The following is a 26,441-nucleotide window of genomic DNA, read 5'->3' as shown; positions in this document are numbered from 1 at the left end:
TTTCCATCAAGGACAGAGGCTTTTTCAGGTTCTCTCTTACACTAAACTCAAAAACTCTGGCAACTGAAAAGAATGAGAAACCAGATCATAATCACTACATACTATTGCTGGCTCCCAAACCGGGGCTGGGAGCCCGGGGCAGGGGCAGGTGAGGACACAGGGAGCAGATCTCAGGAGGCCACGGCTGGGTTTGGTAACACACCCACGGCGTCCTGAGCTTACCTCCAGGCCTGCTGCCTCCGACGCTGGGCCCGAGCGAGCCTGGGCAGCGGTCAGCAGAGAAGTGGAGGGCCTGGTCTGGAGGCGCATCTATCAGGGGACTTGAGTGTCCTCGGCGCCTGGGTCTCGCCGCCCTCCGCCGCTGGGAAAAGGAAACACCCGCTCACAAACGAAAACGTGCAGAAAATTTCCAACAGACAACCGCGAGGAAAAAACAGGTTCGGGGAAGTTCTGCCCTTTGGCCAAGGCTCCAATGACAGCTGGTCAGTAACAGCCCGACTCCTCTAGAAGTGGGTTCACATCGCACCCTGTCCCTGTGGGCGACCCAGGACAAGTCCCCTCCTAGCTTGGTCTCAGTTCCGTTCATTGTAAATAAAGTCTGGCACGTAGTAAAAACACGAAGCCACCAGCCAAATGTCGTGGGCTGTCCTTAGCAGCCAGAGGCCGCGCAGCTGAGAGCCACTGGGACAGCCGGCGCCGAGACTGAACTGGAGGACCTGCGTGACGGATTTACAATGCTGCCTACTCTCGCCCACATCTCAACGTCATCCGCCCCGCCCCGGAAGTAACTTAATACATTCCGAGTCTGCGCGCGCATGTCACGTGGTCGGCCCGCCCCGGACCGGTCATCTCTGCGCGCCTACGCAGTGCGTCCTGGCCTGGCGAAACCGGGGTCACCCTGAGCTGCAGACCGCGACGCGATGCTGAGCAAGTTCCTGGGCCCGCGCTACCGCGAACTGGCCAAGAACTGGTGAGGTCCCGGCCTCCACCCTCGGCACCCCGAACCCGCCCTCCCTAGTCTGCCGCGCCGCCGTTGTGCCCCAATCAGTGCGCGGACCGCCGCCCTCTGGCCCCGTGGCGGAACCGTTCTGAGCCTCAATTTCCCTCTCCAGCTGGGGGCTGCGACGGTGCCCACCCGAAGGGCCCCCCCCCCCCCAGTCCCCGCCCAGCACCCTCGACTCAGCTCTTCCGGCCTGAAAACTGATCCTGTATGCTCCCGGCTTTGTTTTTGACTTTTTAAATGACCTTGTACAGGGAGCGTGAAGCCCACGGCTGCCCCTGCCCCCATGTGGGAGGCGGATGGGGTGGGGGAAGACAGCCTAAGGAGTTAAGAAAAAGGGTTTTACACTTGGCAGTCCCCGAGTTCAGGCAGGAGTGGAAGCTTGCCTCTGGACAGTGGCTCTGGCAGGGACCTTGAGGTGGACACTGATAGTGGTGATTGACAGCTGAGGTGACCCGGGCCCAGGATGGTGAAGGCTGTCCCTGGCGCATCCAGTGAGAAGCACCAGCGCCCATGCAGTCCCTCCGCCTTATGGCTCCGGCTTCCCCAAGCTCAGCTCACTTGGTTCGTTCTCATCTGGGCTTGGTCAAGGAGCAACAAATACACCCAGGCTTTCAGTTAGTAAACATTTATTGAGCACCCACTATATTCTAGCACGTAGCACTGCTAGGTGCCAGAACACAGCAATAAATGGAAGCTTTGTGGCTGATGTTCTGTCAGTAAACAAGAAAAAGTAAACGAGATCTATGGTATAAGACTGTACTCAGGGGAGTGACTCACCCTCTCTCAGCCTTTTCTCACCCCTAATAGAGACCCCGATACTCATGCCTCATTCAATCCTAGGCTGTTACAGAGGATGGCCAGTCACTGTAAACTGTATATATGGTGCCTGCATGCACACATTAGCTGCTGTTATGGTACTTACAAGCTTGGGTTTGTTTTTGTTTTTTGAGAAGGGAGAGGGGGAGAGATAAACATCCTTGATAAGAATCATTGATCCGCTGCCTCCTGCATGCCCCTTACTGGGGATGAAGTCTGCAATCTCGGCATGTGCCCTGACCAGGATTTCCTAGATCATAGGTTGATGCTCAACCGCTGAGCCACACTGGCTGGGCTGTTTGTTTTTTTAGTAGCAAATTCCCCAAATAAAATCTTAGGCAGATCACAATATGAAAGCAGATAAGAGTGTAGTCACTTCGGGGTCTTCTGCCTGTGTCCACCCTGCAGGATCATCAGCAGGATGTGTTCACATGCTGGGCAGGGACCAGTGCATGGTGGGTACTTGATATTATGGAAGCTGGGGATGGGGGAGGGACCCGCATGTGCTACCAGGAGGATGAGACCCCAGCAGGGCCTGACCTCCACTGTCCTCTCACAGGATTCCCACAGCAGGCATGTGGGGTGCTGTGGGCACCGTGGGGCTAGTGTGGGCCACCGACTGGCGGCTGATTCTGGACTGGGTGCCCTACATCAATGGCAAGTTTAAGAAGGACAACTAATTAAACTGACCTTCCTCAGACCCCTCTGGTAAGTTTAGCGGCTATCAGCAGGTGAACCCCATGATTCCCCCATGACAGAGGAGTGAACTTCCACAAGGTGGATTCCCATGCTTCCAGGCCTAGGGCAGCAACGCTGGGAGGTTCACTTGGACTGTTCACCCTGGAGAATCCTGCCTGCGGTCGGAGCTCTTGGTTAGGCTCTTCAGGTACCTCCTGCGCATTGGCACAGAGCTGCCAGCTGGCAGCCTCAGTTTGTGGGATAAGGGAATGGGCACTGCTCCTCAGTGCTCAATCCTGGAGAATGACCATGCACCCTGCTTCCCATCTCAATCTGCCCAACCCTGAGCAGGACAGAGGGATGCCCATTTTACATATGGGGACAGTGAAGGCTGTGGGCCACAGTAATGACCCTTCAGAACTTGTCCATTAGTCCCCAGCATGTCCATCAATGTGCCATGTTTAGCTTGCTGCCCACATGACAGTCCAGAGTGTGCATGGCTTTACCCCATATAACAGATGAGGACCTGAGGCCCTGGCCATGCAGCTCCTAGATGTTACAGCTAGATCTGGTTTTGGAACCTGGCTGCACCATCTGTTCCTTCTCACGGCTCAATGCCTCTTTTTCCCATAAGAACTGGAGTCAAGAGCCTTCTGCTTACCCTCTGTTGTTCCCCCTCCAGGTGACTGGTGGTACCGACAGCTTCCATCTCAGGACCTGCTGCATCTGGAACAACCCCAGCCTTCAGCATAGATCTCAAGGAGATCCACAGTGTGACTTAGGACTTTCCATGTTTATGAAAATAACTTTGATGTATGAATGCATTAAACCTTCCTCTGAAACCTGCTGTGGCTGGACGTGATGATGCCGGAGACTTGGTAACCTGGTGGCTTGGGTGATCGAGGGGTCCTTTCCGCTACAAAATTTTGCAATTTCTCCCCGTGGCTGGCAGAAATTGGTTATTTAAGGTATTTAATGGATAATCCCTGCAAAGTGTATTTATCTACTGCTACCTTAAGAAATTACCCCATGATGCCCGGCCAGTGTGGCTCAGTTGGTTGAGCATTGTCCTATTCACTGGATCAGTTCTTGGTCAGGACACATGTCCAGGGTGTGGGCTTGATTACCGAGTGGGGGACATGTGAGAGGTGGCTGATCAATGTTTTGTGTGTTTTTTTGTTGTTGCTTTTTTCTTTTTCTTTTTTAGAGAGAGAGGAAGGGAAGGGGGAGGGAGAGAGAGAGAGAAACATCGATTCAATGCCTCCTGCACACCCCCTACTGGGGATCAAGCCTGAAACCCAGGCATATGCCCTGATCATGGATAGAACCAGCGACCTCTTGGTGCATGGTACTATGCTCAACCAACTAAGCCACATCGGCTGGGCAATAAAAACATTTTTAAAAAAGAAAAGAAATAAATTACCCCATGACAACCATTATTCTCAGTTTCTGTGGGCCAAGAATTTACGAGTAACTTGGGGCTAGAGGAGCCACTTCCAGGGTGGCTCCCTCATGTGGCTGTTGGCACAACCAGGCTTCAGCTTCTCTCCACGTGGCTTATCCACAGCCCTGCTTGGGCATCCTCACAATGCGGCTGCTAGCTTCCCTGCCCTCCCCACCACCTGCCTCCCGGTGAGTGGTTCCAGAATGAGCAAGCAGAAGAAACCACATGTCTTTTATGAGCTACCCTCGGAAGTCTCACTCCATTCCTTTATTCTCACTGCACATTCCATTTATTAGGACCACATCCCTGAGTCCGGCCCACATTCAAGGGGAGGAGAATTAAGCTCAGTGTTTTCAAAGGAGAATATTAGACTTTAAAGCTGTGTTAAACCATCACATGAAGGACAGAAACAACCAAGGTACACAAGGATAGGGCGCAGTCCACTTCCTCCCTGGTGCCCCTGCCCAATTCTCTCTATCTCTTGCCAAGTTCTTGAAAATTCTAGAATCATTCTATACAGATATACCATATTTGTGGAAATAGCTGTTATATTAGTCTGTGTAGGTTATCATAACAAAACATCACAAACTGCATGGCTTAAACAACAAAATTTAGATATCTAAAGTAGTTTTCATTTTCTCTCAGTTCTGGAAGCTGAAAGTCTGACATGAAGGTTCCAACAGGGTTAGTTTCTGTAAGGACCCAATTCCTGGCTTGCAGACAGCAGCCTTCTCACTGTGTCCTCACACAGCCTTACCTTGATGCCTGAGAAAAGAAGAGAGAGCAAGTGGGCCCTCTGGTGTCTCTTAGAACAGTACTAATCCCAGGGAACCAGGGCCCCACCCTTCGGATATCATTTAACCTCATTACATCCTTAGAGGTCCCATCTCCAGACAGCCACACAGGCTCAGAGCTTCAACATACGAATTTTGGGAGTGGGAGCACATATTCAGTCCATATCAGCCTTATATTCTTAACACTAGTGGCATTTTCTACACACCTTTCCTCAAGTACTTTGTTCAGCTAAGGCTTATTTCCTGGAGTCCAGGCCACTTAAGAAAACACAGTAGCCTGGCTGGCGTGGCTCTGTGGTTGAGCATCAACCTATGATCCAGGAGATCATGGTTCTATTCCAAGTCAGGACACATACCTGGGTTACAGGGTCGACCCCCAGTGGGAGGCATGCAGGAAGCAGCCAATCAATGGTTCATCATTGATGTTTCTCTCCCTCTCCCTCTCTGAAATAGACATTTAAAAATAATTTTTAAAAAAAGAAAACAAAACGGTATCCTCAGGTTTTTTTAATAGTTAGATTGATATTTCTCAATGCAATGCTTACTATAGAATTAACAAAGCCAGAACATTTTCAGAAGGCATGCATTTCACTTCCAGTTTAGAGAACCTTAGTAATAAATCATGTCCAAACTACATATTAAAATGTTTATAAAAACCAAGCTTTAACATTTATTTTATACCTAGCTTTCCACTTCTGTGCAGATAAGGAATGAGTTTGCACATAAGTGTAAATAGTGCAAAAATGTGGCAGTGGAGAAAAGTCACAGGTGTGCTAGATATCGAGTACAGGATTGTGAGAAAGCAATGGAAAATCAAAATAGAAAAATAGAAGTAAAACTATATGGTCAGAATTAGGAAGGGTGAAGAATGATAATGTCCTTGTTACTACAGAAGTTAAGTTAGTGGCACATATAGCACTTAACATTAATTTTTTTAATCCTTACCCGAGGTCATGTTTTTCATTGATTCTAAAGAAAGGAGGGGAGAGGGGGAGAGAGAGAGTCCATGTGAGAGAGAAACATCAATCTGTTGCCTCCTATACATGCCCCTACCGGGGATCCAACCCAAAACCTGGGTATGTGCCTTGACTAGGACTCGAACCCAAGACCCTTTGGTGCACAGGACGATGCTCCAACTGAGCCACACCAGCCAGGGCAGCATTCTGTTTTTTGGTGTTTTGTTTGGTTTTTGTTTTTTAATTTATATATATATATATATATCTTTATTGATTTTAGAGAGAGGAAGGAAAAGGAAGAGAGAGACAGAAACATCAATGATGAGAAAGTCATTGATCAGCTGCCTCCTGCACGTCCCCTGCTGGGGATTGAGCCCGCTACCCGGGCATGTGCCCTGACCCGGAATCGAACCCTGATCTCCTGGATCCTAGGTCGATGCTCAACCGCTGAGCCACGCCTGGCTGGGCTGTTTGTGTGTTTTTAATCCTCACCCAAGGATACTTTTTCCATTGCTTTTCAGAGTGAGGGGAAGAGAGAGAGAAACATCAATGCAAGAGAGACACATCAATTGGTTGCCTTCCACCCTTGTGCCAACCAGGGCCAGGGACTGAGCCTGCAACCGAGGTACATGCCCTTGGTCAGAGCTGAACCCAGGAGACTTCAAACCGAGGGCCCAAACTGGCTAGAGCAGCATTCTCAGTTTTTAACAGCTGCCTGGTACTAACATTTATTAACCAGTCAGCCAGGGATGTTCATTTCCAGTGATTTGCCATTATAATAATACTCGCAGTGTTCTTTTAGACATATATGAACATGTCTGTCACTTAAATACATGGTGAATTGTGAGATAAATGAGTATTCTTAAATTTTTGTTAACAATATTTAATGCATGCAGCGTAGACAGTGCTGTGCCAAGCCATATTGCAGCCTGAAGCGAAAGGAAACACGCCCCAATTCCCATATTTTTATGTCTTTTTGTAACAGTTAATGGTTTTAATAAAAATATATCTGAGGAGTGTCACCAGCATCATAGAGTAAGAAGACCCGTTTGTCCCTCCCTTTAAAGTCAGACAACTGTTAACTCAACAGAAGGACCCTTCTCAGCACCCAGATATGCCTGAGAGATTGCACATGGGGACATCTGAAATTGGTGCATCAGAACTAGTAGGGGAGTGGGACAAGGAAGGAAAGAAACAGGACCACAAGATGCAGGCCAATGCCCGCCACAGCCCTGCTAACAAGGTAAGTAGTTGTGGGAGAGTCAGGCTGCAGCCCCCACTTGGTGGCCTGGGGGGGTTGGCGGGGCAGAAGCCACATTCTGGCCTGAATAGCCAGCACCTAGTGCAGCTAAACCCCCCCAGAGATGTGGCACAATAGTGCGGCAGCTGTGAACTAGGAGCTGCCATTACCAGCAAGGTGGCAAAGCCGAAGACGGGAGAGCCCTGGAGAATGTGTCCCCTCACCCATCCATTGCAGCCAATCTGGGAGAGGCAGAACCCAGTAGAGGCAGCAGAGGTGAGAGAAAACAAACTTGCACTACAGCACCTCCTACTGGAAAAGAAAAGACCTCTACTTACCAACTTGCTGAGTTGTTAAGAGCAAAACAGTATCTGAACACGAGTTCACTACCTGAAATGCATGGAGAAACAATCCATCGGGTACCATGAATAACCAAAGGTATCACATTCCCTGACTCAGTCATAACAGTTAAACAGTACAGTATTGGCAGAAAAGGACACAGACCAATGTGACCGAATTGAGAATCCGGAAATAAACACTGGGCAACTAATTTTTGACAAGCAAAAAACACACAATGGAGAAAGGGAAGTCTCTTCAATAAATGGCATTGGGAAAACTGGAAAGCCACATGCAAAAGAATTAAACTAGACTGCTAACACCATACATAAAAATTAAAGTGGACTGAAGTCTTGAATATAAGATCTAAAACAATAAAACACATAGAAGAAAACATAAGACACTAAACTTATGGACCTTGGTCTCATATGGCTTTTTGTGAACTTGATCCCAAAAGCAAAAGAAGTAAAAGAAAAACAAATGGAACTACATCAACCTAAAAAGCTTCTGCACAGTCGAAACCATGTAAAAACAAAGAAAACCAACTGAATGGGAGAAGATATTTGCACGATACCTCTGATAAGGTTTTTTTTAATCCTCACCCTAGGACATTTTTTCCGTTACTTTTCAGAGAGCGTGGAAAGGAGAGACAGAGAGAGAGAGAGAAACATCGATTGGCTGCCTCCCACACATACCCCAACCAGGGCCAGGATGGAGCCTGAAACCAAGGAGCGTGCACTTGGCTGGCATCAAACCTGGGACCCTTCAGTCCAAGGGCCGAGCTCTAATCAGTGAGCCAAACTGGCTATGGCATGATAATGGGTTAATAACCAAAATACCTAAGGAACTCATATAACTCAAGAACAACAAAACAATTAAAAATGGGCAGAGGGCCTCAATAGACTGTCCTCCAAAGAGGACATACAGATGGCCAATAGGCATATGAAAAGATGCTCAATGCCACTAATCAGAGAAGTGCTAATTAAAACCACAATTAAGTATTACCTCACACCTATTGGAATGGCTATTATCAATGAATCAACAAACAAGTGGCCCAGCCCACATGGCTCAGTGGTTGTGTGTCAACCTGTGAACCAGAAGATCACGGTTCAATTTCCGGTCAGGGCACATGTCCGGGCTGGGGGCTCGATCCCCAGTTGGGGGAGTACAGGAGGCAGCTGATCAATGACTCTCATCATTGATGTTTCTATCTCTCTCCCTCTCCCTTCCTCTCTCTGAAATCAATAAAAACATATTTTAAAAATAAAAAAAAAACACAAGTGTTGGCAAGGATGTAGAGAAAAGGGAACCCTCATGCACTGTTGGTGGGAATGCAGGTTGGTGCAGACACTATGGAAAACAGTACGGAGGTTCCTCAAAAAATTAAGAATGGCACCTCAGGGGGTGGGGGCGGGGTGGAAGGGGTCAATAGGGAGAAAAAGGGACATCTGTAATATTTTGAACAATAGGAAAAAAAAAAGAATGGGCACCCCTGGGAGCATGGTGCTCCAAGCGGTAGGGAGGGTACAGGCTGTGACCTGCAGCCTGCATGCGGCCTCACCCACCACTCCCTGCAGGCCACACAGCCCTGGGGCCTAAGGGCAGACACCCTCCAGACGCTGCGCACCAGCCCCAATCTGCTCATCGTGCATAAGTTCAGAGAAGCATGCATGGATAATAACAGAAAGTTGAATTGGAACAGTGGGAATCAGCAATTTTGCACAGGAAGCTTTGGGAGATTTTGTATACTGTAGTCTGCCTGAAATTAGGACAAAATTGAACAAACAAGATGAGTTTAGTGCTTTGGAAAGTGTGAACTCTATTCTCTATCAGGAGAAGTAACTGAAATTAATGAAGCTCTTGCTGAAAATCCAAAACTTGTCAACAAATTGTGCTATGAAGATGGTTGGCTAATCAAAATGACACTGAGTAACCCTTCAGAATTAGATGAACCAATGAGTGAAGAAGCATATGAGAAATACATAAAATCTATTGAGGAATAAAATGGAAACCCCCTAAATAAGGTAGTATGAAACAACTTAATCTAGCATAGTTGTCTTAAATTAGCAGTGGACAGAAGATTTAAAACAGCAACTTTCAGTAATACCAATGTAAAAAGAAACAATGCTATTGGAAGAAAATAGCCCTTAACTTTCTGATGATTTCATCTTTTTCACAACACCCTATGATTTTTAGGCTAGGCTACAGTTATAATATTCAGAATTCCTGAAATTATCTGTGGTAAAATCTAGTTATAAAAATTATGCAATTCAGGCTAACATTATCTTAAGCCTTATGTAATATTGTAATTTGCTTACATCCACCTCTGGATTTGGAAATAACTGGCAGTGGAGAAAAGTTTTTGTTAGTTTTAAGTTACAGTGTCAGATGACAGACAATACTATCTTAATTTGCAATATACTGAGTTTGCTGGTGCTATTTTAATACAATGAAGCAGCAGCCTTGCAGGAAAACAAGAAAGTTAAATAAAACATTCAACTTCTTCATTAAAAAAAATTAAGAATCAAGCTACCACATGATCCAGAATCCCTCTTCTGGGTATCTATCCCAAAAAATTTGCAAGCACTTATTTTAAAGATACATGTACCCCTATGTTCACTGCAGCATTATTCACAGTGGCCAAGATAGAAACAACCTAAGTGTCCCCTGATGAATGAGTGGATGAAGATGTGGTTCATATACACAGTGGAATACTACTCAGCCATAAAAAGATTAAATACTGCCATTCACAACAATATGGAAGAATATTGATAGTGTCATGCTAAGTGAAATAAATCAGATGATAAAAGACAAGAACCATATGATTTCACTCATATATGGTATATAAAACAAAACAAACTCATAGAGACAACTGTTTGGTGGTGGGGAATGGGATGAAGGGAGCACAAAGAGGTAAAAGGGGTAAAATACAAGGTGATGGAAAAAGTCCACTCTTCAGGTAGTAAGCACACAATGGAGTACACATATGCCATATTATATGCCTGAAATTCATGTACTGTTGCTAACCAATGTTACCCCAAGAAATTTAACTTTTAAAAATTCTAGAGGTGGAGGCAGATGTTTAAAAACATACTGCCCATGCCCTGGCCAATGTGGCTCAGTGGTTAGAGTGTTGGCCCACCCACCGAAGGGTCTCGGGTTCAATTCCTGGTCAAGGGCACAGGGATTGCAGGTTCAGTCCCTGGCCCCAGTCACGGCATGTGCGGGAAGCAGTCAATCGATGTGTCTCTCACAATGATGTTTCTCTCTCCTTCCCTCTTTCCTTTCCACTCTCTCTGAAAATCAGTGGGAAAATATCCTCAGGTGAGGATTAACAAAAGAAAAATTTATTTATATATATCTGAGTGTGTTTCTATGAAAGCCAGAAAAGTGAAATTCTAATAAATTCAGGTTTGGGCAGAAATAGAATATCTAAGCTCAAAGTACTGCTGGTTTTAATAAAATTTCTTTTCAATATCTTAATACTTTTTTAATGACTGTAATGTCTCAGGGGAAAAGTTAATCATTAAAAAACCAAAAATGACATAAAAATTAAATAAATACATAAAAAATAACTTAAAAACAACATAAAAACATGTATAAAAGGGGCATGTCTCATTTTGTCTTGGGCTCCAAAATGACTTGACACAGCACTGTTTGCTCAATACTATATTCACTTGAAATTTTAACATTTTGATGCACTGCACGGTATCTGCATTCAGTTTATTCCTGTTAGGTGTTCAAAGGACAGTATCTGGCATGTTGGTTGTCATGGCTTCATGCATGTTAAACCTGGTAATTTTATTGATACAGTATAAAAGTTTATTTTGACATTTTGTTCACAATGAATCTTTTGCATTCATTTTGAACTGTTAAAGTATTGCTTTAATACCTTTCATTTTGATGACCAAGGCATTTGCCCCCCCCCCCCAAATTTGGGCCCCAGGAGAGTGCCTCCCTAGCCTCATTAGCTTGCAGGGATCTTGGCAGTGTCTGGGGACATCTGTGGTTGTCACACATATGGGGGTTCTCCTGGCATTGAGTAGGTCGGGGACAGGGATACTGCTCAACACCCCACAGTGCCCAGCACGCACCCCTGCCTCCCATCCTCCCCCCGAGAATGACTGTGCCCGATGTAAGCAGTGCCAAGGGGGAGACTCTGCCATAGAAAGTCTTTTAAAGGTTCCGTTCCTCATATGGCACCTTCTGGTTTAATTTCTATTTCTTCCCTTTCAGAGATGGGCAGGAGAGGGTGTCTGCTTGGGGACCGAACCAGCCAGCCTGGGAAAGGGGGTTTACTTCAAAGGAGCAAAGTATAAGGAAGGCCCAGCCCAAGGGGAGAGGAGTGGGCCGCCCTGTATTTCCCTCCTGGGATTATGCTCACTCTCCCAGTCAGGCCACTGAGTCAGCACACAGCCTGTGGACCAGCTGCCTGGAGTATGATCCTGGGGCCCAGCTTGGGCCAGATTCCCTGAGAAGCATGTGAGGAGAAAGTGGGGACACATAGGCTGTATATTTGACAGTGGTTCTTGCGGTCAAAATTCTGTGCCCCAACACCACACACACATCAAGATGGTTACTATCAAAATCCCCAGAAAACAAGTACTAGCAAGGATTTAGAGAAATTGGAACCTTCCTGCACTGTGCATTGTTGGTGGGAATATGAAAGGGGGCAGCTGCTGTAGAAAACAGGATGGTGATTCCTCAAAGGATTAAAGGTAGAATTACCATCTGACTCAGCAATTTCACTTCTGGAATTTCATTTTTGTATATACCCCAAAAACTGAAAGCAGGACATGGGGTAATCAAGGGGACCCCTGACACGAGGGGTGTTGTTAATACTTTTTCCTTTATACATGTTCACATGGCTTCACTGATTACAATGAACGTGTTTGTCTCTGTTATTATATTTCTTTTTTTTAATGTTTTATGTTGATTTTTTTTAGAGAGGGAGAGATAGAAACATCAATATCGATCAGCTGTCTCCTGCAAGCCCCCAGCTGGGGACCAAGCCCAAAACCCAGGCATGTGCCCAGACCAGGAATTCAACCAGTGACCTCTTGGTGCATGGGTCAACGCTCAACCACTAAGCAACACCAGCCGGGCTATAAATATATACACACACACACATACATATATATGTGTGTGTGTGTATATATATTTAAATATGTATTTAATCCTCACCTGAGGATGTTTTTTCCACTGCTTTTCAGAGAGTGAAGGTAGAGAGAAAGAGAAACATCGATGTGAGCGAGACATGTCAATTGGTTGCCTCCTGCACTCACCCTGATTGGGACTGTGGATTGAGCCTGCAACCGAGGTATGTGCACTTGGCAGAAATTGAACCCAAGACCCTTCAGTCCATGAGCTGATGCTCTAACCACTGAGCTAAACAGGCTAGGGCATAACTATATTTCTTAAATTAAGAAATGAAGTCGTGCCCTTACCAGGTGGCTCAGTTGGTTGGAGCCTCGACCTATACACCAAAAAGGTTGCAGGTTCAATTCCCACGGTTGGGCCACAATGAGAGGCAACCAACTGATGTTTCTCTCTCACGGGGATGTTTGTTTTTGTTTTTTTCAATCCTCACCTAAGGATACTATTTCCATCTGTCTCCAGAGAGTGAAAAGGAGGGGAGCGGAGAGAGAGACATCGATTGGTTGCCTACCTCATGAGGGATCGAACCTGCAACCCAAGTATGTGCTCTGACCAGGAATTGAACCGTGATCTCCTGGATCATACGTCAATGCCCAACCACTGAACCACGCCAGCCGGGCTCCATCGCGTTTGGAGAGAGTGGAAGGGAGACAGAGGGAGAGAGAGAAACATCAATGTGAGAGAGACGCATTGACTGGTTGCCTCCTGCACGTGCCCTGACCACTGGGGTTGGGGATTGAGCCTGCCGCCAAGGTACATGCAGGAACTGAACCCAGGACCCTTCAGTCCATGGGCCGATGCTCTAACCACTAAGCCAAACCAGCTAGGGCTCACATCAATGGTTTTTTTTCCTCTCCAAAAATCAATGAAAACATATCCTTGGGTGAGGATTTTAAAAAATTAATAGAAGAAATAGCCATGGCCAGTCTGCGGACCAAAGTGTCTCGGGTTCAATTTCCAGTTAAGGGTACGTACTTTGGTTGCAGGTTCATCCCCTGCCCCAGTCAGGGGCGTGTGGGAGGCAACCAATCGATGCGTCTCTCTCACAACGATGTTTCTCTATCCCTCTCCTCTCTCCCACTCTCTCTAAAAATCAGTGGAAAAAATATCCCCGGGTGAGGATTTTTTAAAAAAAAGAAATAAAGTTATACACGCTGGAAAACACACCTAGCAGTTAAGTGCCAGTTAAGACCGGGGTCCTGGAGACCTGTGATTTGGGTCTGAACTCTGCAGATAGGAATCTAAGGCTTTAAACCAGCTTTGTAACCTAGTGACTGCCCATTCCCCATTCAGGGTGCCCTCTTGGCTACTTTGCCCTGCTCACCTGAGGCTGCTGTTCGTGCAGCTGCCCCTTGGGGAACCCAGGAGGGGAAGGGACATAAGAAATCTTAAGAAGTCGCACTCACCTGAAAACTTGAAACAAATGACATCTGCCTGCTGTGAGCTTGGGTTTCCCCGCCCAGGACCTGCCTCCAACTTGAGCAGGAATCACGTGGCTCAGAGTTGGGATGACACCTGCGGGGGTGAACCAGGTGTGCGCACCACCCCTCTGTCTCCCAGGATGGAGCCTGGGGGCTTCTCACCCACCCTCCACTCACCCAGAGAGCATACATACTCTAGGACGGCGCTCAGGAGGCCCATCCTGCTCCTGGCGCCGGCCACAGCTATCCACTCACGCAGCTGTCTTAAGCACCTGCCCCGGGCCGGCCAACCTCTGCTCTGGGGAAGCAATGGAGCCAGAAGTACTTAGGGGGCAGCGCCACCTGGACCCTCTGGCTCGGGAGGAAAAGGGGTTATAGGGGGAGGGGGACAATAGGAGGAGGAGAGGTTCCATAGGAGGGTCCTGGACCCCCAGGCGACAGACGGTGTCTGGACTAAGTTGGAGGCGGGGAGAAGGACGCATATTGCCCGATTCTGAAACGTCAGAAAGAAAGCGTTGGGTGGGACCTGGGGTATGCAGGGAGGTGGCCAGTGGCAATAGCCCGGGATGTGGACGCCGATGAAGAGGCTGGACGCTGTGAGACCGGGCGGCAGGGGAACAGAGGCCCGGCACAGGCGGGAACGTGGTGACAGGTGCAGGAGGGAGACCCCGGCGAGACCGGCGGCCACTCGGACACAGGACGCAGGCGCAGAACGCGCGAGCCTGGTGCAGCCGCAGGCCCGGGTTCCCTGTCCGCACGCTGATTGGCGCTGTCGCTGCGGGGCGGGGCCTGCGTAGCGCCTGCGCAGCACGCGGCCCCGCGCGCGGGCGGGTGGGCGGAGCGGGCCCCCCGAGCGGGGGCTGGCGAGCGCGGGGAGGGGGCTGAGAGGGCGGCAAAGCCGGCGCGCGCCCGGCTGGGGGTGGAGGGTGGGGGCCTGCGGGCCAGAACAGCCGCGGTAAGTGGCGGCGGCGGCGGCGGCGGCAGAGGCAGCTGAGGCGGCGGAGACCGGGGGTCCGGGCAGCGGCGGCGGCGGCGGGCCGAGGAGCCGGGCGCGATGGAGCGGAAGAGGTGGGAGTGCCCGGCGCTCCCGCAGGGCTGGGAGAGGGAAGAAGTGCCCAGAAGGTCGGGGCTGTCGGCCGGCCACAGGGATGTCTTTTACTATAGGTGAATGAACGTGCTGGCAGGGCAGGGCCCCAACGAGCGCCTCCCAGCGGCCTCTGCGGCGGCCTGGGCACCCCGACCCGGGCCGCGGCCTGGGCCCCCGCGTGTGCGTCGTGCGTGCGTATCGGCGCGCGGCAGACGCCTGGCCCAGTGCGCGTGCGCGGTGGCGCGCGCGGCTGCTCCCTCTCAACCCTTTGCCCAGTGCGCGTGCGCCCCCAGCGCGGCCTCATGGCCCTTGGTCGGCACGGGACGGTCGAGCACCGGCCTCACCGGCTTCTGTGGCAAACCTGCCGGAGGGCCGAGGGACGCCGGCACAGGCCAGACGCCGCTGGGAGGCAGGGGTGGGGGCTGGGCTAGTTTTTTTCTGATGGGCCCGGGAGGGCATACTTACGGAAGCAGGTTCCAGGGTGGCCGGGCCCCGGGGGATGCGTGTTTTTGAAGGGTTGCCCTTTCCCATCTTTGGGCATGTTCGGAGATTGCCACCCCCCGTTTGTCTGTGAACCGGGTACACACAGCTCCGCTTCTGTGTTGACATTATTGGTGGTCCGAGGCTTTCAGAGTTTCCCTCCCCAAAATTGAAAGCAGGGGCCGCCCTTGGCCTGGGAGAAATGGCCGAAATTGCCCGAACCCCCTCCACGGAACAAAGAATTAGTGAAAGGCTCGCAGCCCAGCCCCAGACAGTGGGCCACCTGCTGTTTGCCTTCTCTTTTTTCCCCTGACTGGTAGAAGCAGCTTTTGTTTCTGAGCCAGCTTTAACGGTTCCCTCCCCTTTGCTTCAGGTCCTGGTGAAAGAGCCGGCAGGACACCTGCCTCATGTTCAATGCCAGCTGGTGCTGGGGGTATGCAGCCTGGTTGTGGGCCCAGAAACTGGCTGGGTGAAGCCAAGTTAAAGCAGAAACGATGCTCCGTCCTCCAACACGCGGGAAGTGGAGGGGTCGCTAGGCCTTTGCTAGCCCCGTTTTAGAAGGAGGGAAGTGAGCTGGGAAGGAATATTGACTGTTCCACACAAGCTCAGGTTCTGGTTTTCAGTTTCCAAAAAGTGCAGGGCAGTGATGGGAGCAAAACTGTGGGACTCCAAATGTGTACAGGAATTAGCTGGACCCTTTAACTTACTCATTGACATAGTGGCACTACAAACTGTTTCTTAGGGACACATGCACATTCCTTTTCACTACCATCTACTGTGACATCACTCCCTCACAGGCTCTTTAGGAAACCTAAATCCTCTTAGTTCTGTCGTGAGTCAGTGGGGAGGCCTCAGACTAGGTACCAGGTGCCTCATTTAATTCTAAGCATGCTCGTGTGCTTGCTTGCTTTTAGATCCAAGGGCTGAGGCAGGTCTCTTTCTTGTCCTTTGTTAATTTAACAAGCATCTCTTCAGCATCTGCTAGGTGTGTGGCACTGCTGGGTCCTGACCATTTAGCTAGGAGTAAGACCCTGTGGCCCTCTCCTCCTGTGTGACAGCGGAGGCACCAGCCCTCACCCTGTTACTCCTGGGTTTCAGGTGGTGACATACGCTGAGAAGTGCAGGGACCTGTGAGGGCTGGTAGTAGGGGTGCCTGACTGAGGCTGAGGCAGGTCAGGGAGGGCTTCTTTGAGGAAGTGACAGCTAGCTGAGCCCTAACAGTGGAACTGGAAAGAACAGTCCAGGCAGTGGGAATTCCAGGAGCCTGTGCAGAGCCCAGAGGAACCAGAGAGCAGTCTGCAGCTCAGGAGCTGAATCAAGGCCAGCATGCCTGGGAGCCTGTCAGGGCCTCAGCTGAGTAGGACCCCACTCTGAGGCTCTAGTGCTAAACATGGGGGTCTGGAGGTGGGGGGTAGCTCCAAAATGGGGGGCTGAACAGATGCTACTTTAGGTTTCCCATGGCTGCCCCGAAGAGGTGAGGTCCTGAAATGGGAGAGGAGGGGGCATGGGGTCTAGCTTCATTCCCCGGTCTCTGGCCTGAGTGACCCACCAGATACCCACCAGGTGTCCCCCTTTCCCCCAGCGGAAAGAGATCTAGGGGGATATGATGTAGAACTGTGGTATTTTCCTGGAATGTAAGTTCCTGGCCTCCTCACCACTCTCTGAAGCCCCCTTCTGAACCCGGCGACTGGGCAAGAGCACAGGCAGATTTTCCTGAATGCAGTGGGGGTGCTGAGGAGTAAGACAGACCTGGCCCTGAGCTCTAGCCCTGCCCCTAGGGACATGCAAGCCTCGAATTATTGATTTCCTCCTCCAGAAAATGGGAGTGAGCGAGTGTGTTCTTTAAAGAATTGCATTGTAGGAGTAGAGTGACCCTATAGACTGTCCCCTGCGGGCTCACCCACCCCTCTCCATCTTGATGATTTGCCTGAGCTTCATTCCCAGAGTCTGCTCACAGTCACATGTTTTCTTTGTGAAAACAGTCTCCCTGCTCTACATTTTCTGTCCAGGCAGGAAACAGGACTTGGGAGAAGTTAGTTCCCTTACCTAATGAATAATTTTTGGGGGTGTGCAGCATAGAGATTATTTTCCTAGAAGGTCTCGTTTTAAGTAGAAGTAGACTTAGGAAAAGCAGAACAGCATCCCTGTCTACTGATGAGAAACAAAGGTGTAGGGAAAGACCAGGTCCAAGGCAAGTATCTGTCCTTTTGCATCTCTTCAGACCCTCCAGGCTCCACGTTGGGCACTGGCTCCCATCCCCACAACCAGCTGTGCTCCCAGGTAGGCCTACCTCCAGAGAAGGGCTGTGATGCTCATTTGTTTTCTCATTCACTAAATATCAGGAATGTCTTCCCATGTCAGTACAGATCTGAAAAACTTGTTTTGAAAATTGAGATACAATTTCACATTCCATACAGTTCACCCTTTAAAAGCTTACAATTTGGCAATTTTTAGTACATTTCACAACATTGTGCAACCATCACCATTCTAGATCCAGAACATTCTCATCATCCCAAAATGAAGCCCTGTGCCCATTAGCATCGCTCCTCATTCCCTCCCGAACCCTCTGCACTTTTTGTTTTAATAGCTTTATTGAGATAGGGTGCACATACCACATTTAAAGTGTACAACTGAGCCCTAGCCAGTTTGACTCAGTGGTTAGAGCGTCGGTCTGTGGACTGAAGAGTTCAGGTTCCATTCTGGCCAAGGGCATGTACCTCGGTTGCAGGCTCAATCCTAGGCCCTATCTGGGCATGTGGTGGAGGCAACCAATTGATGTGTCTCTTTCACATGTTCCTCCCTTCTCTCTCTCTCTGAAAAGCAATGGAAAAAATATCCTTAGATGAGGATTTGGAAAAAAAGTGTACAATTGAGTTTTTAGCATATTCACAGATAACAGCCATCACCACAGTCAATTTTAGGACATTGTCATCACCCCCAAAAGAACCCAAGACAACTATCACTGCCCTGTGTCCCCATCCCCAGCCCTAAGCAACTACTCATCTGCTTTGTGTTTTTATCTCCCTGTTCTCATTTTATTTTTTTTAAACAACAGCAATGGGTGAGGGTGACTGGAGGTGAAAAAATGTTGGCAAGTATTGGGGCAGGGGTCCTTCCCTCTTTTCCTTTCCACTGCCCTGGGCACATGAACTGAATGTTCACATAAGCCAGTGCAGAGCATAATAGAAAAGTGGGTCTTTCAGAAGAGTCCTTAGCAGCCTTAGAACTTGAGGCAGTTGCTGATTCTGTGCCGAGGCACACTGTCCTAAAGAACGTAGCCAGGCCAAGGGAAGAAGCACAGGTTCCTATGACCTGGCCCAGTAGGAGGTCCCAGCCTGAGCTGAGTGTGCCATTGGTTTCCTTCTGCCTGTATCAGGTCCCACCCTGCCCTCCATTGGCCCTTGTCTGCTGTGTGCCCAGACATCTGGAGCAGGACTGGAGAGGGCAGGTGTGCACTTGCTCAAATTAGGGGCTTATCCCAGAGGTTCCCCATGCCTATCAGCAGTTACCCTCCATCCTCTTCAGCCCCTGGCACCCACAAATCCACTGTTCTGGACATTTCACATAAATGAAATCACACAGTGTGGCCTTTTGTGTCTGACTTCTTTCACTGAGCATGATGTCTTCAGGGTTCATCCATATTGTAGAGAGTGTCAGTGTTTCCCTCCTTTTTGTGGCTGAGTAATATTCCATTGTGTGGATGGGGTCATGTTGTTTATCTGTTCATTAGCTAGTGGACATCTGGGTTGTTTCCACTCAGTGCCTATTGTGAATCCTGCTGCTGTGAATATTTGGGTTAAGTTTTTTCGTGGACATATGTTTTCAGTTCTTGGGGAGATACCTGGGGGTGGAATTGCTGTTTGATCCTTTGAAGAGCTGCCAGACTATTTCCAAAGTGGCCGCACAAGTTTATATGGCAGTACTGTTACTGCATGCTGGGTCCTGTGCTGGTCTTGTCCAGCATGGTTGTGTTCACTGGGCTGTGCAACGGCCCTATGGGTGGGTGGTGGTGTATCCTAGGAGCTGAGCAGGATGCAAACTGTCACAGCCAGGCCCTCAGAGCTCTTGCTTTCCAGCTTTCCCAACAGGTCATGCCTGAACAGTTGTTTGGTGTCCTGGCCCCAAATCTTAACATGAGATTTTACTGCCCTGCCCCCTGGAGATTCTAGTCCCCAGTGCTATAACCACTAGAAGGAAACTGCTATTAGGACAGGTCCCTCAAATACCTGTTATCATTGGGATTTTTCTTAAGAACATGGCCTGTTTCTGTTTCTGGAATGCTCTGAAAATGGCAGCCAGGCTCCCAGGGCTAGACCCTATCCCTCTGTAATCCAGGCATTCATCCCTGCTGTCAGCCTTCGCATCTGCTGTGGGCCTGGAGTTGGGGGTGTGGGGTGGCCCCAAGCGTCCTGTGGCCACTGACTCCTCTCTGGCCGCAGCCCAAGTGGGAAGAAGTTCCGCAGCAAGCCGCAGCTGGCACGTTACCTGGGCGGCTCCATGGACCTGGGGGCCTTCGACTTCCGGACAGGCAAGATGCTGATGAGCAAGATGAACAAGAGCCGGCAACGGGTGCGCTATGACTCCTCCAACCAAGTCAAGGTGAGCCGCCCTACCTCGCTCCACCCAATCATACTGGAGTTGGGGTCGGGGGGAAGAGAGCTAATACTGTAATCGAGTTTACTTCTAGTGTTGAAGTTATAACAATTCACTGAGGGAAGTTTGGAGTCCACAGAAAAGGAGAAAAAAGAGACTGTGATTCTGTCCCTTGAGAGGTCCCTGGCTGCTTCTGGTGCCTGTGGCACTTTTTCTCCCTGCACAGTGTCTTCAACAGGTGACAATCCACATGGGTACCCAGTGACACTGTCCCCCAGCCTCTGATGGACACGTGTTCAGTGGGACTTGGACCCCTGTCCCTGCCCTCAGGACAGCTAGCCAGGGTGCCCACAGGCTAGTGCTTCACAGAGAATGAGGCACAGGAGGCAAGAACTGGGCTGGTGTGGGTCCAGAGCCCCATTGAGGACATCAAATAGGGCCTGGACTTGGCATCACCTCCAGGTCCAGGTCCCCATTTGCCACAGGGTGTGCTAGTGACTGGGAGACACAGAAATCAGGCTCCCGGGGTTTTGGGTGCCAGTGTGCCTGTCTTCACAGGGCAAACCTGACCTGAACACAGCCCTCCCTGTCAGGCAGACAGCATCCATCTTCAAGCAGCCAGTGACCAAGATCACCAACCACCCCAGCAACAAGGTGAAGAGTGACCCCCAGAAGGCTGTGGAGCAGCCCCGGCAGGTGAGCACACACCCAGGCCAGGTCAAGCCCAGCCCTGAACCCTCAGTTCCCTCCAAGCTGGGTCCACCCTTTTTTTTTTTTAATAGGCTTAATTCAATTTCCCTTTTTTCTTTATTTATTGATTGAGGGGGCATGGTGGGAAACATCAATTTGTTGCTCCACTTATTTTATGCATTCATTGGTTGATTCTTACATGTGCCCTGACCGGGGATTGAACCCACAACCTTGGTGTATCAGGATGATGCTATAACCAACTGAGCTACCCAGCCAGGGCATCAATTTATTTTTCTTGTGTAAAATTATGTGGTGGCCACAGTTGGAGCCTGGGTCCTCTGCACAGAAACTCTGGTGTGAGTCTTTACAAAATGGTCAGTGAATTCCTGATAGGGTGAACACAGTCTCTTTTCAGAGGTGAGATAGCTGTAGGTCTTAGAGATGGCATCAAAGGTGGCTTTGGCAGAGTTACCCAGGGTGGCAGTGCAGCCCCTGGCCGAGGTGTAGCAGTCGTTGATACCAGCCAGCAGCAGCAGCTTCTTGGGCATAGGCTGAGACTATGCAAGTGCCCATGGGGACAGGGATGAGGTGCTACCAGCACAGAGCTACAGTAGCTAGTCATCTTGCAAGGGATGGTGTGGGGCTTGCTGACCTTGTTCCACCAATAGCCTCACGGCACTGGTAATAGAGAACTTGGCCAGGGTGATGGTCCCACGAATGGCAGTGGCTACTTCCTTTGAGCACTTAACACCCAGACTAACATGTCCATTGTAGTCCCCAGTGGTGACAAATGCCTTGAACTGGGTCCTTTGGCCAGCCAGTGTCTGCTTTTACATGGGCATAATCTTCAAAACCTTGTCCTTGAGGCACGCCCCCAGGAAAACAATGATCTCAGATTCCTTGATGAGCAGGAAGAAGAGATAGATCTTCTCCAGGGACTTGATCTTTATGTCCTTTACCAGGCGGCAGCTCCTTGACAGGGTCCACTCCTTGTCCTCGGCCTTGCCTCCGAGAGCTCTGTGGCCTCGGTCCTGATCCCAACTCCAGCCTCGACCTTGGCCCCAGATGTCACTGGCAGATCCTCCATGGAAGCCTTCTCAGCCTCCCATTCCAGGGCCCCTGGGGCCTCCAGGCCCTCCCCCAGCACCAGCATCATCCGCCATTTGGTGTTTTCCTCAGAGAAAATGCTGTCTACTCTTCAAAGCCTACATTCGTGGGTCCTTTAGCCTAAGTGCCAGTCAGGAACAATCACCCCAGAACCTAATTCTGTGGGGAGCAAAGCCCCACCCTGGTGCCACCCACCATGCAGAGGGCTGCTAAGGCACTTGGGGCTTTTTCTGGCCAATGTTTTCTTGAATAGGTGGTTAAGTTTTGTGGAGGGTTTTTTAAAATACGATCATACATATATGGCTTTATAAACTACCCTTCAAAAACCAAGTATTACCGGTATTTTCATACATATTTACAAATGTCCACACACTGTATAGTGGGGTGTGCGGGACAGTCTTTTGGGAACCATAACCCATCAACATCATGGCTCATTTAATTTATTGGGTCTTTGTCCTGCCAAAAACTGGAGTTGGCATTTCTCTGCTCTGGGAGGACGGGCCTGGGTGTGGATCCCGCTGGGGCCATGGCACCCTCATTTCTCAAGCTGGGACATCAGCAGCCCAGCCAGGGTGGGAGTTAGAGGTCATGCCAAGACCACTATACTGCATGTGGACGGGCTTCAGCCATCTGTCTGGACTGCTGTGGTTCACCTGCATGTGGGGGTGCCTGGCTGTCTTACTGGCCTCACATCTGTCTGTCTGGCGGTAGCTCTTCTGGGAGAAGAAGCTGAGTGGCTTAAACGCCTTTGATATCGCTGAGGAGCTTGTGAAGACCATGGACCTCCCCAAGGGCCTGCAAGGTAACCCCAGCCCCCAGGACGGGTTGGGGGGGGAAGTTAGGAGGGTGACCAGGTCTGCAGGGGGAAGGAAGGGCCCCTTCAACCTCCAGCCTTGGACCAGAGGGGCAGATGCCTGGTTCCTGGTCCTGGAGACAGCTACCCAGAGCAGAGCACAGCTGGGGTGAATGGTGGAGAGGCACTGGACCAACAGGATGCATCTGTCCGGGAGGGTCCTGGAAAAATTCGGGGTGCGATTTTGCTCCTGTACCATAAACACAACCATCCGTCCCTGAGCATATAGGGCTCCTTTTCTGATGTGAGAGCAACTGCCTGCCCGTAAGGAGGGTTTACAAACAACATCCGAGGCTGAGGGACAAAGGCTGCTGCTTAGTAATGACTGTCCCTCCTGTTCCCCTTCAGGAGTGGGACCTGGCTGCACAGACGAGACCTTGCTGTCAGCCATCGCCAGTGCCCTGCACACCAGCACCATGCCCATCACTGGGCAGCTCTCAGCTGCCGTAGAGAAGAACCCTGGGGTATGGCTCAACACTGCCCAGCCCCTCTGCAAGGCCTTCATGGTGACTGACGAGGACATCAGGTAGCTGCCCTCCCACCCCGCCCTCTCTGTTGCTCGTGGCTGGTGTGTCTTCAAACCTTCAGGGGTATAAGGCCTTTGAGGGTCTTGCTGAGGGGTGGCAGGAAGTGGGCACATGACAGGAACAGGAAGTACTGAGTGAGAAGTGAAGATAGACACATCCTGGGGCTTGAGTGCTGGGCCTGAGTTGGTGGTGCCCAAGTGCAAGTGGACTTGGAGCAAGAGGTGTTCATTTGCTGGAATTTTTGGGGAAGACTTGATAAAGAGGTGGTTTGAACTGGGCAGGAAACATCTAAAAGTGCTGATAGGATAAATATGCATCCTTTAAAATTTAAAATGTCAGTGCACAGCTGAGTTCAAAAGAAGTTAAAAAAACTAGGGACCCCTCCCCAAAGAAGGGACTGGAAACCAGAGCAGGCATGGCCTGAGTAGTGTACAGGGTGAGGTTGTGGGTTTCCTGTCTCGGGAATTGGGAGTTCGAAACTTCGTAGGTATGAGAGAAGCCCCTGTGCTCCATGCAAGGTGAGGACATGGTACTAGGACCCCCCCCCCCCCAACTCCCCCATACCAGAGAGTCTGTCCAAGGGAAAGGGCAGGAGAGGGAATTGAAAGTATAAGAAAAGAACACAACTCCAAAAAGACAAGGATTTTTAAAGCTAAGCAGAACTACAATTAGAAGTCACTCAAATGAAAAATTCAGGTCACAGGTTAGGCAGTAGATTTGGTCTTGTCTGGAGAAGAGTTGAGTAGCCAGCTATACACAGAAGAGAGTAGTGGTAAGGAGAGAAAGGACGCCCCCCTCCCACACACACAGGACAGGGACAGCGCCAACATTTACCAGACTTGGCAACAGACACTAACATTGGATTCACATTACAGTGAAGATGTGGAACTGGAGGTGGGGGAGGATCTTAAAAGCCACAGAGGAAGCAGATGGGCAAGCAGACCAGGCTACAGCCACTTTCTTTGCCACGGTAACAAGCCAAAAGTCAGAAAGTCATTCCCCTCCTAGAGTTCTCTACCTGCAAACCTTGTCATCCACAAGACAAGTGACACTCTGGCTGGGCAGTAGACTGGACATTCAGTGGTCTTTTTTTTCTTTGCAAACCCCACTCAGGTGATAGCAAAAGAGCTTACATGTGCACTAGACCAGAAGAGCCAAGCAGACAGGTGACCACCCATTTCTGGGAGGGGGAGTGACACAAGGCAGACCAGAACTGATTGGGGTAGTGCCTGCCAGGTGGTGGGGAGAGAAACTGGTGGCAAGAGGGAATGAGGAGGGCAGTGGAACAGGAGTAGAGTGTCTGAGCACTCGGAGCCCCTGAGGCTCAGGTCCCTCAGGAGGTGGAGTGTACCATCTAGAAGGCTGAGTCAGAGCTACTTACTCAAGAAGGGAGTGTGAGCCACCATCCAGGGCTGGAGGACCCTCAGGCCCCCAAAATCACTGGCCCATGTATGTCTGTGCATCCTATCCTCCTGGTTTCTCCTGGCCTCGCACCCTGGTCGTCCTGGAGACAGGGAAGTGCCTTGCCAGCGCTCCATGTGTCCCCAGGAAGCAGGAGGAGCTGGTGCAGCAGGTCCGCAAGCGGCTGGAAGAGGCACTGATGGCTGACATGCTGGCCCACGTGGAGGAGCTGGCCCGGGATGGTGAAGCGCCGCTGGACAAGCCAGGCTTGGAAGAGGAGGTAGAGGATGAAGAGGAGGAGGAGGAGGAGCCTGACCAAGACCAGGAAATGGAGCATGTGTAGAGCAGGTGTAGGTGGACCCCAGGCCACAGCATGCGCTTGGGTAGTGACCACAGGGAGAGAGACTGTCCAAGAGTCCTTGGGACCTGTTACACGCTGGGTGTCGGCTGTGCTGGGAGAGCACCTGTCTCCCTGGAGGAACCTAGGGTGGCCTGGCCCTCTCTATCTTTCCAGAGACCCTGCCCGAGCCCTGCCTGTGTGGGGCACCTACAGACTCAGTCCTTGCCTTGATGGGACCAGGCTGGGGGGGAAGGTGGCACCTCCTCCCCAGGTATTTCCACTCCCGCAGGCCACTTGAACACCTGGGGATCATGGCTGGAGGATGGTCCCCTGCCCGGTTAGCCCCCACGTTTGCTCTCCTTTGAAGGGCCAGGCTTCTGGAAGTGCTGGTCGCTCCTGGGCCCTGCCTGCAGGGGGCTGCCTCTCTGGGTCATGGCTCCTGGATGCAGCTGGGCCTCAGGACTCATTGTCAACGTCCTGAGCTTCTCAGAGAAAGGTTCTTGAAACAATCTTGCCTCCCGAGCTTGAGTGTGAGGGACAATCCTCTGGGCCACCCTCTCAGCCCTCCTGGAAGGGCTTTGCAGGGTGGTTCCCCGAGTGCCCACCCTGCTGGGCAAAGCCGTGACACTCGGAGCGTGTCTGAAAGAAAGCGGCACAACCCAGACATTTTCCTTCAATAAATCGGTGGTACAAACTAGGCTGGACGTCCTGTAACTGCTTTACCTTTTGTGCTTGCTGCATGTGGATGCGAAATCTGGACTTCACATCTGAAAACCTCTTTGTGGCCTGGCAGGCCCTGCCTAAGGGTCAGCCACCAGCAACTAAGGAGGACTGCTCACAGCCTGGAGCACAGTAGGGCTGACCTATGTGCCTCAGTTTCCCCTTGTATAACAGGTACAGTTAACACCTAGTATTCTGGGCCATGGGTTCTCATGTGGCCTGGCTGGAGCTGCCACTGGGGCCCAGGCTCCTGTGTGTTCCATCCAGAGGTGCATTTCATGGCCAAGCATTTCCAAGTGCCACACCCAGAATAGTGGCCTCCAGGGAGCATTGGGGGCAGAGATCATCAGAATACTATTATTTCACCCATCCTCTGCAGCCCTAGTGCTTTGGGAGAGGGCTGCCACCTTGTGCCCACTCTGCCCTGACTAGCAACCTGTGACTGTGGGCATGAAGGTCAGGGGTGAGGGGTGACATGGGAGCCCCTCAGAGCTGTGGTGGGTTTTTGCCAGCTTGATCTTCCAAGGATGCTGGTGCAAACTGACCACATCCTTCCAAGTCAAGTTGAAGCACAAATCCTGAGAACCATGAAGGCTGCCTAAGAGTGGTGTGCCCTGCCCTGTATAGGCCCATGTCACCTGGGAAGGAAGGCCCCTCCCAAGGAGGGCAGGAGTACTGGCCCCTCTGAGGGCCCTGGGCCATGAGTCCTGTCGTCCCTCAGGTTTGGGTGGAGGGGCTGCAGGAAGGCTGCTGTGGGTGATGGACAACTGAATAAAGCCATCTTGGGCAAGCATGGTT

The 26,441-nt window shown here is 50.5% G+C and overlaps 2 protein-coding genes, 1 non-coding gene and 2 pseudogenes across 4 annotated transcripts; 4 read left to right on the top strand and 1 right to left on the bottom strand.

Annotated features, from left to right (window-relative positions):
- Positions 1 to 862: 862 nt before the first annotated feature.
- Positions 863 to 3,339, top strand: UQCR11 (ubiquinol-cytochrome c reductase, complex III subunit XI). The gene is made up of 3 exons (XM_016209726.2): positions 863 to 970; positions 2,379 to 2,527; positions 3,180 to 3,339. The coding sequence occupies exons 1-2, from the start codon at positions 921 to 923 to the stop codon at positions 2,497 to 2,499; spliced, it is 171 nt and encodes a 56-aa protein (XP_016065212.2). The 5' UTR covers positions 863 to 920; the 3' UTR covers positions 2,500 to 2,527; positions 3,180 to 3,339.
- A 5,428-nt stretch (positions 3,340 to 8,767) lies between these two features.
- On the top strand, positions 8,768 to 9,270 carry LOC107534584 (glycine cleavage system H protein, mitochondrial pseudogene; annotated as a pseudogene).
- A 1,694-nt stretch (positions 9,271 to 10,964) lies between these two features.
- Positions 10,965 to 11,082, top strand: LOC148093315 (small nucleolar RNA SNORA8). Its single transcript, XR_015714469.1, has one exon. It is a non-coding gene; the product is annotated as a small nucleolar RNA SNORA8 (small nucleolar RNA).
- Positions 11,083 to 14,869: 3,787 nt separating this feature from the next.
- On the top strand, positions 14,870 to 26,436 carry MBD3 (methyl-CpG binding domain protein 3). Of its 2 annotated transcripts, none has more exons than XM_087816594.1 (6): positions 14,870 to 14,913; positions 19,852 to 20,011; positions 20,564 to 20,701; positions 22,514 to 22,604; positions 23,004 to 23,181; positions 24,731 to 26,436. In XM_087816594.1, exons 1-6 carry the CDS (start codon positions 14,900 to 14,902, stop codon positions 24,924 to 24,926), a joined length of 777 nt encoding a protein of 258 aa, XP_087672720.1. In that variant the 5' UTR covers positions 14,870 to 14,899; the 3' UTR covers positions 24,927 to 26,436. The 2 variants fall into 2 exon arrangements, with proteins under 2 accessions (XP_087672720.1, XP_087672719.1); XM_087816593.1 differs by having other exon boundaries at positions 14,900 to 15,009.
- LOC107534582 (small ribosomal subunit protein uS5 pseudogene) lies at positions 20,838 to 22,176 on the bottom strand (annotated as a pseudogene).
- Positions 26,437 to 26,441: the final 5 nt, after the last annotated feature.

This window comes from Miniopterus natalensis, chromosome 4, assembly GCF_054644295.1.
Source record: "Miniopterus natalensis isolate mMinNat1 chromosome 4, mMinNat1.hap1, whole genome shotgun sequence".
Lineage (NCBI taxonomy): Eukaryota > Metazoa > Chordata > Mammalia > Chiroptera > Miniopteridae > Miniopterus > Miniopterus natalensis.
This window is presented reverse-complemented; position numbering and strand designations above follow the sequence as displayed.

Excerpts from the sequence above, each read along its gene's own strand:
- MBD3 (XM_087816593.1), top strand. The coding sequence starts at position 14,900 with ATGGAGCGGAAGAGGTGGGAGTGCCCGGCGCTCCCGCAGGGCTGGGAG. Across the intron at positions 15,010-19,851 it reads AGGGATGTCTTTTACTATAG|CCCAAGTGGGAAGAAGTTCC; the intron begins GTGAATGAACGT and ends CTCTGGCCGCAG. Across the intron at positions 20,012-20,563 it reads ACTCCTCCAACCAAGTCAAG|GGCAAACCTGACCTGAACAC; the intron begins GTGAGCCGCCCT and ends CTGTCTTCACAG.
- UQCR11 (XM_016209726.2), top strand. The coding sequence starts at position 921 with ATGCTGAGCAAGTTCCTGGGCCCGCGCTACCGCGAACTGGCCAAGAAC. Across the intron at positions 971-2,378 it reads CGCGAACTGGCCAAGAACTG|GATTCCCACAGCAGGCATGT; the intron begins GTGAGGTCCCGG and ends GTCCTCTCACAG.